The sequence below is a fragment of the Sinocyclocheilus anshuiensis genome, unplaced genomic scaffold, assembly GCF_001515605.1.
Source record: "Sinocyclocheilus anshuiensis isolate Anshui unplaced genomic scaffold, SAMN03320099.WGS_v1.1 scaffold662, whole genome shotgun sequence".
Taxonomy (NCBI): domain Eukaryota; kingdom Metazoa; phylum Chordata; class Actinopteri; order Cypriniformes; family Cyprinidae; genus Sinocyclocheilus; species Sinocyclocheilus anshuiensis.
The window spans coordinates 296,742-307,823 of NW_015544156.1; the positions used below are offsets into that span (position 1 = coordinate 296,742).

The window sequence follows — 11,082 nt, forward strand, 5'->3', positions numbered from 1 at the left end:
GTGGGAGTGTGTGTGCGAGCGAGCGAGTGAGTGTGTGTGAGCGAGCGAGCGAGTGTGCGTGCGAGAGTGAGTGTGTGAGTGAGTGAGTGTGTGTGAGCGAGCGAGTGTGTGTGAGCGAGCGAGTGTGTGAGTGTGAGTGAGTGTGTGTGTGCGAGTGAGTGAGTGAGTGAGTGAGTGAGTGAGTGAGCGTGTGAGTGAGTGAGTGTGAGTGTGTGAGTGTGAGTGAGTGAGTGAGCGTGTGAGTGAGCGTGTGAGTGAGCATGTGAGTGAGCGTGTGAGTGAGTGTGAGTGAGTGAGTGAGTGAGTGAGTGAGTGAGTGAGTGAGTGAGTGAGTGAGTGTGTGTGTGAATGTGTGTGTGTGTGAGAGAGTGAGTGTGTGTGTGAATGTGTGTGTGTGTGAGAGAGTGAGTGTGTGTGTGAATGTGTGTGTGTGTGAGAGAGTGAGTGAGAGTGAGTGTGTGTGTGTGTGAGAGAGAGTGAGTGTGTGTGTGAATGTGTGTGTGTGTGAGAGAGTGAGTGTGTGTGTGAATGTGTGTGTGTGTGAGAGAGAGTGAATGTGTGTGTGTGTGTGTGAGAGTGTGTGTGTGTGTGTGTGTATGCGAGTGTGTTAGTCTGTGCTTTGCAAAAGAGCAACAACTCAGTAATCTAATGAAATCAGCAGCACACAACAATCAACGAAAGCCATCATAACTGTCAGAAACACTTTAGTGTAGAGCAAATACACTCGTCTGCACACAGTGCTGTTATGATGTAAACTGTGCTATAATAAATAAATATGAGTCTTGCCCTTCTGCTGACCTGCCAGAAAAACTCACCACATACTGACGGCGACTGAAACAAGTGTCTGAAGCCGCTTCCGGTCCAGCCTGCGGTCCACTGGCGTTTATCCTGAATTATTAGTCTGTTTTGAACGGTCAGCTTATAGGGTTTTATGGCTCTCAGAGCAATGAAAACGGCCCTCTGCCCGAGTCTGATGGACGCCGCCATCGCTGTGCCCTTCTTCCGCTGCAGCGCCTTCTTCTTCTCTGCCGCTGCGGGCGGCTCCAGCTCGGGCTCGCTCATTAGCGCCGCTCGCGGACTGTTCCCTGGACGCTCTCTCACTGAGTGCGATACAAGTATCCTACTGTATGCTTCACTAGAAGAAGAGACTAGGCTGAGAACGGGACACAGCAATCTGAACAGTACACTTCACATTATAAGAAAGCATCAGAATGACTTTTGTGACTATATTGTCAGGTAACATGTAGCTACTAGTTAAATGCAGAAAATATGAAGCACAGAGAAAGGACTTGATGAAAGAAATGTAAAGATTATGAATGAAAGGAAAATTAGTAAAGAATATACTTAATGTGCTAGGAGTGGACAAAGTGATAGATACTCGCACCGTTCCTGGGGACAGCGGCTCCAGAGGAGGCGCTAGTGACACATCCGGAGCTCAAGCCGCCGTTGAAGCCCGAAGAAGAAGCGGCACGTGACGTCATGATGACGCCGGTGAGCAGCTGAACCCGGAAGAGAGAGAGACGCCCGAGCGGAGACATATAAACAAACGAATCGAGCTGAAAAACATCGAATTAAACCATCAGACCTTATAAAACCGCAGTGAACATTAACATGGACGGTAGGAAAACGCTCGCTCGATGTCTGTTAAACACTCCGTGTTATCACTGACTTTATTAGGAATGTCATTTGATCGGATTTTCTGTAATGAATCATGATCTCGTTTCATAAATATGAACTGATATGCTGTGTCATCATCACACACGTTAACGTTTGATTTGATTGTTACCAGGCTCTGTGTCATACTGGTGTAGTTGAATTAGTTTATTCTCGTTATCAGTATTAACTCTCAGTGCTGCTGTGTAACTAGAAACATGTAACCTGTAAGGCTCGAGGCCTTTCATGTTCACTAGTTCTGATCACGTGAGCTGAATGATTGATTGATTGTTGGTGTGTTTCTCTCACACAGACACACTCTTCCAGCTTAAGGTGACTATATATTTCTGTCTTTCCCTCACTATGGATGCACTAATGATGGCAGTCTCATCTGATCTTTGAATCTTGTCTTTTTCACCAGTTCACAGCGAAGCAGCTGGAGCGACTGGCCAAAAAGGCAGAGAAAGACTCCAAAGCCGAACAAGCCAAAGTAAAAAAGGTAGAGCAGCAGATGTGTGACGTCACTGCTTCAGGGTGTGTTGTGATAGTGACGTCAGCTTTGTCTGCGATTGCCATCGGGATGTGAAGAGACTTTCAGCCAGCAAAACAAAAAAATCACCTACCCTGCCTTTAAAACCTCAAACAGGGGCATGTCAGTTATCTTCACGTCAAGTGCTTATGGGTAAAGTCACAGGGTTGTGCTCGGTTCTGTCACAGCACATCTGTGGCCCTGGAGCACAAAAGCAGTCTTAAGTCGCTGGGGTATATTTGTAGCAATAGCCAACAATACATTGTATGGGTCAAAATTACTGATTTTTCTTTTATGACAAAAATCATTCGGATATAAAGATCATGTTCCATGAAGATATTTAGTAAATTTCCTACCGTAAATATATTAAAACTTAATTTTTGATTAGTAATATGCATTGCTAAGAACTTCATTTGAACAACTTTAAAGATGATTTTCTCAATATTTAGATTTTTTTGCACCCTCAGATTCCAAATTTTTATCTCAGCCAAATATCGTCCTGTCCTAACAAACCATACATCAATGGAAAGCTTATTTATTCAGCTTTCAGATGATGTATAAATCTCAATGTCAAAAAAAGGAACCATATGACTGGTTTTGTGGTCCAGGGTCACATTTACAACTAAGTTAAGTGCTCTAAATGTATTTCTATTGTCTGTGGAAGGCGTAGGACCATAAAATGTTTGTCCAATCATATTCCTCGGTCCGAAGGCTACGATAGGCTGTCCTACCTGCCTTTCAATGCATGTGTTTGCATACCTCCGCACACCCTGTTGGCGCAGACATGATACGCCATCAGCGCGCTCCATTACGCTACTGCAGAGCGAGCAAGAATGGAAGCCATTATTATTGTAATATTATGCACTTTGTACTGTAATGTTTTCTCACCGGTGAATGAGACATAAGGTAATCTCTCTCATCTGGTTAGCCTCTGCTCTGCCTGTGTTTTGGAGGAGGTGTGGCTTTGGAGAGTGATTATGCTGGGAGGGTGGGATCTTATGCTTTCAAAGCTAGCTTGCTATTGCTAGCCTCTCTGAAATCAGCTTACCCTATCTTTAAGGATCCAACATGTAGCTTTTAATTTCAAAGCTCACATGTGCTCATCATTAATGATAAATTAGCAGTCACCTCTCGGCTGAACCGTCACTCCTGATTCACGTGTCCGCAGAAGAAGCTTCATTTGTTTATCTTGTGTTTGTAACTCTCCAGGCTCTCCAGCAGAAGAACGTGGAGTGTGCTCGTGTGTACGCAGAGAATGCCATTCGCAAGAAGAACGAGGGTCTGAATTGGCTGCGTATGGCGTCTCGCGTGGACGCCGTGGCCTCGAAGGTCCAGACGGCCGTGACTATGAAGGGGGTGAGACGAGGACTGTGTCCTGATTGCTGTTCTCAACATCTCTAAGAACCGATCTGAGTCCAGCCTTTATCCTGCTTTATTTCAAAAGGTCACGAAAAGCATGACGCAGGTGACTAAAGCTCTGGATAAGGCTCTGAATTCCATGGACCTGCAGAAAGTGTCGGCTGTCATGGACAAGTTTGAGAGCCAGGTTCAGAATCTAGACGTTCACACCTCGGTGAGTGCCGAGATCCTTTGAATCCTATTTCTCATGAGCATTTTAGCCCAGGCCGTGGTCTCTGAGAGCTGCTGGTGTGTGCAGGTGATGGAGGACTCCATGAGCTCTGCCACCACGCTGAGCACGCCGCAGGAGCAGGTGGATGATCTGATCCTGCAGATCGCGGAGGAGAGCGGCCTGGAGGTGGAGGACCAGCTCAGTCAGCTGCCAGCGGGAGCCTCGTCACTGGGAGAGACGTCAGTGCGCTCGCAGGACAAAGAAGACCAGCTCTCCAGACGGTACGTCTCTCACCTCCAGAGTCACCACTCACATTACACCCCAGTAGTTGTGCCTAATATTTCATGTCTTTAAAGCTGTTGAGTGCTCGTTTCATCTGGTTTGGGACCTGTTGTGGTTTACTGATGCATGGACTCATACTCAGTGTTGGTGACTGATGTTGTGTTACAGGTTGGCAGCTTTACGTAACTGATGGCGTTCAGAGATTCAATCAAACCTTTCCTGCGTGGAGGACGCTGGTTTTTATAAACCAGTCCATTTATGCACATTATCTCCCACACTTTGATGAAAACATGTACTGTCTCTCCTTCATCTGTCAGCTCTTTATTTCTCAGTGTCTCCGTCATCAAACATGACTGTGTCTGTCAAAAGAGCACAAGTCATTTCCCCTCTTTATTTCTGGACGAGAAAGATCAGGAAGCTTATTTCTACTCTACGCAGGGCTTCTGATGCAGAGGAGGGCTCTTGGGTTTTGCTCATTCTCTTTACCGACACTGTGTTGATTGAAGTTTGCATATTTATTTAAACCTGATAGAGACTGATCGTTCATAATGTCAGTGTAGTATACAGCGCGTGAAATGCATGATTTTCTCCTGAGTTTGCTTCAGTTCCTCATGCCTTACTTGGGTGCTTCTTGCGTTCAGTGCCTCCATCATATTACAAGAGTGTATGAATCCACCCCAGATATAAACACACACACACCATATTGTAATGGAATCTTATTTTCTCATATTTCTGTAAGAGCCTTTGGTTCCTGCTGCAGTTGTGCTGTGTTTCCTCCGGATCCGCTCGGGTGTAGGGTTAGATCAGTTTCTTCTGAGCATTCATCATGTAAATAAATAAAATCATTCTAATATCAGTTCTGAAATGCATCTTATGTGGCATGTTCCAGTGCTACTGTTTTTTTAAGCAGCTTAGTCCGTTAAACAACATTTGACATGAAGATGTTTACAGCTCGTTCATGCTTGTAAAAGCCCCTGAGCTGAACCTGTAGATTCCTGGTGATAATCCTCACTGACGGCAGGTGGTTTTGATTCTGAGCTCGTATGGACAGAAGAACCAGCTCAAAGCCACAGAAGCTCTGTTAACAACACTGTTCTGTCAGTACCATCCTGTACAACACCAAATATGACACGTTTTACACCCAAGTAATGCTGATTTACAGCATGGGAAGACATAAAGTGATGCTAGATGATTGAGAATGTAGAATGCCTCTTCCAGTTATTCATGCCATAAATAACTAATGTTAGAAATGTTCCACTACACATACATGCTTTATTACCATTACTGTATGTTTATCGAATGCAAGCACATAATAAATTTTCTGATCTTGTCTGGATGTTTCTTTTTGTTCTTTTCACTGAATAAAATTGCGCAGCTTTTAAATGTTTTTGAAACTAGTTTCTTCTGCTCACCAAAGGCTTCATTTATTTAAACAGAAATACAATAAAACAGTAATTTTGTGAAATATGAGTACAATTGAATGACTTTTTTTATGTGAAAATGTTGTAAACTAATGTATTCCTGTGATGCGCAGCTGTATTTTCAGCATCATTACTCCAGTCTTCAGTGTCACATGATCTTCAGAAATCAGTATAATATGCTGGTTTGCTGCTCAACAAACATTTCTGATTATTATCAATGTTCAGTGTTGTACAGTAAGTCATTTAAGACAATTAGAGTGTCGTGGAACAGCGATTTACAAACCGTGTTAAATCAGCTCAATCATATATGAAGATAAAACAACAGTCGTTGAATGTCAGGTGAGTTATCAGGGCAGCAAACAATGCATGCAATGGTTTCTGTAATCTGATTCTGACCCAGACAGCAGACAGTTTCGGCCCACATCTGGGCCGCATGGATTTCACATGGGCCAGATGTGGGCCGGATCTGGGCCAACACTATGTTGCTGTCTGGGGAAGAATCAACACGTTTTTATTGACAAGTCAAAAGGAAACATTACAGTAGAGAAGGAAAAAAAGCGCGACTGTCTGTGAGGTTAGTCCACGATCGGCTTCCATAGTCTGGGTGACGAGCCAGTGTTTCCGTGTTTTCCATAGACTGTAAAAGGTGTTTTCTGAAGAGTTTCACTGGGCGTTTCTCTCCAATACCGGTTTCCATCAAACACATGGTTATTCCTGCAGGGGCGCAATGCTGCTCAGAAAGCCCTTTCCTTAATTCAATCTTTTTCAAATATCAGAGGACATTTATGCTTCACTGGAGACATTTCTACACTGAAATTATAATTGTTTAAATGTGTCGTTTTCCAGAATCGGTAACTGATACACAATCGCAAATCCGCTGCTGCAGTCTTCCTGAAACGATCAGATCAAACGCCTCACAAGCCGCTGTGATTGGTCCATCCTTGAGAGCGTTTAATAAAGAAACGGCTCCCACGTGACCAACGCCGAGTCTGTGGCGTTTCAGCTACTGTTTGGATAAGAATTTACACTTGAACAATGATGGAAACACTTTAAAAGACGCGGTATTGGAATTACGCAGTGAAGAATTTAATTATGAAAATGAACACTTTCAGAGCTGGTTTCCGCTTTCTCCGGTTGTGGCTAGAAGGGACACAGCAAAAACCGGACGCTAACAATAAATTGAATTTTGTACCTATTAGATTGTGTTTTATTAACGTCTACACCTACCCCAACCCGAAACCTACCCATTACAATAACGCAAAAATAGTAATTATTGTTGTACAGTGAGAGAAAATGTCCGCTCTATTGATGTGCGCATGCCCAGTAGATTTTGCTGTATCCCTTCTAGCCACAAGCTGTTTCTGCAGGGAGTCGCCCATAGTAACCGCCCGAGCTGCTCAGACCGGAGTCACGAGCAGATGACGGAACAAGAGCAAACATGACGAGACACACACGGAAACACCGTCTCTGAACTGTTCGTGCTGGATGTTTCTGGGCGGTGCTGAGTGGATTCCTGTCTAAGCCGTCATGAGATGATTGTGAGTCTGATCTTTACGATCATGAGCAGATTTAAAGATGTTACTAGCGGACCGCAGCTGTGTTTGAGCCAGAACGAGGAGAAATATTCCCACCTCTAATGAATCGGTGATTGCACTGGCAGCTCTCAGCGGTGCGGCGGGTGGAGTCATGAAGACAGTGCTCGTGTTGAGCTGTCTGCTGTTAATCGCTCAAGCAGAAGATCCCGAGAAGCCCGATCAGAACCAGAACCCCGTCCAGTACCTGTACATCGGCGACGGCTCCTCGCAGGAGTTCGAGTTTCCCCAGAACACGCCGGGAGTGATCGTCATCTCCAGCAGGTACCGCGGCTCCGGAGGCCGGAAGGGTCGCGAGAGCCTCAAACAGACGGTTCGGGTGAGCTCTCTGGACCCGGACGTGATCTCCATCCTCAACGTGAGCGACAGCGGACGTTCGGGAGCCGTGAGCAGTTACGTCATCAGCATCCGGTCCGGGGTACCGGGAACGGCTCCGCTGCTCATCCAGCTGCTGGACTTGTACAGGGACTCGGAGCCGGTTCTGATCGAGGAGCGGAGCGATTACTCCATCAGGGTGGCGGCAGGCGGCGATGACCCCGCGGCCCGGCTCCTCGAGCCCAGCGGGCTGTCGCACTTCTCAGAGAACCCCGTCCTGTTCGTGCTGCTGCCGCTCATCTTCATCAACAAGTGTGCGTTTGGCTGTAAGGTGGAGGTGGAGGTTCTGCTGGGTCTGCTGAAGAGGCCGGTGCCGCTGCTGCTGGGTGTCGCGGGACAGTTCCTCATAATGCCGCTCTACGCGTACGGGCTGTCCCGCCTGGCGTCCCTTCCCAAGGCGCTGGCACTGGGGCTGGTCATCACCTGCTCGGCGCCGGGTGGAGGCGGGGGGTATCTCTACAGCCTGCTGCTGGGTGGAGACGTCACCCTGGCCATCAGCATGACCCTCATCTCCACCGTGGTGGCGGCCGCAGCCATGCCGCTGTCCTCGGCGCTGTACGGCTTGCTGCTGGGGGTCCACGCTGCGCTCCACGTGCCCTTCGTCAAGATCCTGGGCACGCTGCTCTTCATCGCCATTCCCATCTCGCTGGGCATGCTGGTGAAGCTCCGCCTGCCCGCCGTCACCCGCGTCCTGCTCGCCCTCATCCGCCCCTTCAGCTTCGTGCTCATCGTCGGGGGGATCTTCATGGCCTATCAGATGGGCTCCTCCATCCTGGCCAACGTGCAGCCTCCGATCGTGGCGGCGGGCGTGACCGTGCCCGTCTGTGGGCTGCTGGTGGGCTGTGGCTTAGCGCGGCTGGCGGGGCTGCCGCTGGCTCAGAGGAAAACCGTCAGTATCGAGGTGGGCGTGCAGAACAGTCTCCTGGCGCTGGCTGTCATGCAGCTGTCGTTCCAGCGGGCCGAGGCCGACTACGCGTCCCAGGCGCCCTTCATAGTGGCCCTCAGCAGCACGTCGGAGATGCTTCTGCTGGTGCTGGTTCACATCGCCCAGCGACGCCTGTGCCTGCCGCCCGCCTCAGGAACCGCCAGCTAAAGCCAAGCACTACTGCCAGAACGGCCGTGACGCTCGATCAGTCTGCGGGCCGCTGAAGTGTTTCTGTCTTACTACCAAAGGCCTTCGCTCATTGTGGCCATTTTTATTTCAGCCTCTTTTTTAAATCAGATTTTAATTAACACAGTCTTACGCGTATTAAAATGACAGTGTTTACGGAATATATGAGATATTTTTCTAAGTAATTTTGCGATATGTTCTTTTGTAATTCTGATGCTTTGTTTGTATCTTGTTTCGAGATGATGTGTGATGATGATGTTGCTGTGATTGAACCACGTGCTGAAACAATGGTGACATGTGATTAAATGCTTTTTGACAAGACAAAAGAAGTGTCTTTCAGTTCTGGCACCATGACTTATATTTGTTCATGCCTGCAGAGTTCAACAATTCTTCTCGTCAATCCCACATGCAAGTTCAAATCAAAGTTGGCCTTTTTCAAATTCATCAGATTATGCTGTCTGTCTAAAATATGTGATTTTTACCAACATCCGGACAGCATGACCGTGAGCTGTTAACCCTTATCCTGAGTTCTCTGGGCAGCACATGCTTATCTGTAGTGAAAAGCTCATCTGAAGAGAACTGGGGCCACTTTTAAGAAATTCTTCTTAACTGCTATTTTCTTCTTCTTTTTTATCTTAAGAATAAAGTTAGGGATATTTTGGTAACGCTTTTCTTAAAGCCTTTATGTATAATGAATTATAAATGGTTATTAAAGGGTACAATGCATAATGTAATGTGCATTTGTAATACATTATATCTTGTAAATAATTTTAACCGAATTTGAAATGCATAGTGTAACAATGAATTGATAAGTGTTATACTGTATTAACTGTGGTTACAGTTATTCATGAGACTGTACAATGCATCATAAGGTATATTACAAGGCATAATTCATGCATTAAAACTACTTTTATAATGCATTATACATAAAGGCTTTAAGTAAAGTGTTACCAGTATTTTGCATTTCTTAAGAATGTACTTGTCTTTTTCTTACAATATTTTTTGTTCTAAAGATTTGAATTCCTAACAAAAATGTTCTTTAAACTCACTGTGAATAACCTCTAAAAGTTAGAATAACCTCCAGCCTGCCATAAATCTTGTCTTATTATGATTATTATTACTTTAAAGGCGAGACAGCGAGGAGCACAAACAGTATCATCAAAGCTTCTCTTCTTAAGGAATAAAAGGTTCTTAACAAAACATTTGAGAACTTCTTAAGAATTTTTTCAAGAATTGCACTTACATCTTAATTCATCTTAAGAAATGTAACTTCTTACTTTTTCATAAAAAGCTTCATGAATCTGGCCCCTGATCTGAAAAGGGTTTTTTAAGCTTCAGATTTTCCAGCAACTGAAAGAGGCAAATATTGATGCTGGTTTGTTGACGTTCATTTGTCACAGACACGGTTCTGCATTGGCTTTTTCTCAGAGGTTAAGCAGATGTGCTTGTGTTGTTGTGTCATGCACTGAACTTGTGTTCATTTTGAATTACACTATAATATACTTACTGAACAGATGGTTTGCAACCACATTGACAGTGTCACATCCACGTGATTGTGAATATCATGGATCGACGTATTGGAGTGTGTGCAGACAGTATTGGCTTTGTGTTTGAGACAACTGACCCACTTAAACTTTCATCCAGCCCTCATTTTTTTGCAGTGTACCATGGTCAGTCCTGTTTTCTCGGGTGTTAAGTATGGCTGTGGCTAAAGAGCATGTCCTATCTCATGTTCACCATCATGACTAACATCTATTGAAGGAATAGTTTACTGTCATCATTTACTCATCTTTGTCTCATTCTAAACTCATATGATTTCATTTCATCTGTGGAACACAAAAGACAATGTTTGAAGATGTCTCAGCTGTTTTTCAGTGAAAGTCAATGGGATCCAAGTTTCAAGCTCTGAAAAGACACATGGGTTGGGTAAAAACTGTACCACTGGAGTTTGGATTACTTTACTTTGGTTACCTTTATACGTATGTCCTTGTTGCAGCTTGAAGCTGGATCCTATTGACTTTAGGTAAAAACGACATTCTTTAAATAACGTGTTCCACAGATGAAAGACAATCATACAGGTTTGAAATGATATAAAGATGAGAGATGATGACAGAATATAGATTTTCGGGTGAACTATCCCTTTAAGCTCTGCATAAGCTTGATGTTTACTCTAGTGGTCTTTGTTCTTTCTTCTGCTCGTTTACAGGCAGGGAGCTGAGTGATCTTGTGATGGTGCTTTGTTTATTTTATTGATTGTATTTCTCCATCAGTGCATCAGCAAAAAAAATAATAATGTTTTTTGTTCCTAATGGATGCATTTGTTGTAATATATCGTCTTTCATGCTTCACTGTAGCATTTCTGTGATTGGGTTGACGCTCACTCTTTGATTGGCTGACAACAGAGGTGCCCATGACGATTGGCTGCTGCCCGTTCGCTCCGAACCAATGAAACCACTCGCAGTAAAAGACTGTTGCTGGCGATAGGTTGCTTTTAGTTTTCTCACAACCAGTGAGAACTCCGATGTCAGCGCGCGGGTTTGCGGAAATTG

The 11,082-nt window shown here is 45.1% G+C and overlaps 3 protein-coding genes across 5 annotated transcripts in view; 2 read left to right on the forward strand and 1 right to left on the reverse strand.

The window, feature by feature from the left end:
- pdhx (pyruvate dehydrogenase complex component X) overlaps positions 1-1,107 on the reverse strand; it is a 25,345-nt gene extending 24,238 nt beyond the window's left edge. The window contains exon 1 of one of the 3 annotated variants that reach the window (XM_016495337.1): positions 816-1,107. In XM_016495337.1, coding sequence (XP_016350823.1) covers positions 816-1,062 — 247 coding nt within the window. In that variant the 5' untranslated portion in view covers positions 1,063-1,107. The remainder of the gene's footprint in view (positions 1-815) is intronic. The other 2 variants (XM_016495332.1, XM_016495333.1) reach the window with 2 other exon arrangements.
- A 192-nt stretch (positions 1,108-1,299) lies between these two features.
- On the forward strand, positions 1,300-5,364 carry chmp1a (charged multivesicular body protein 1A). The gene is made up of 7 exons (XM_016495339.1): positions 1,300-1,618; positions 1,967-1,986; positions 2,075-2,152; positions 3,392-3,538; positions 3,627-3,755; positions 3,840-4,033; positions 4,203-5,364. Exons 1-7 carry the CDS (start codon positions 1,612-1,614, stop codon positions 4,222-4,224), a joined length of 597 nt encoding a protein of 198 aa, XP_016350825.1. The 5' UTR covers positions 1,300-1,611; the 3' UTR covers positions 4,225-5,364.
- A 1,416-nt stretch (positions 5,365-6,780) lies between these two features.
- On the forward strand, positions 6,781-8,852 carry slc10a3 (solute carrier family 10 member 3). The gene has a single exon (XM_016495338.1). It carries the CDS (start codon positions 7,142-7,144, stop codon positions 8,513-8,515), a length of 1,374 nt encoding a protein of 457 aa, XP_016350824.1. The 5' UTR covers positions 6,781-7,141; the 3' UTR covers positions 8,516-8,852.
- Positions 8,853-11,082: the final 2,230 nt, after the last annotated feature.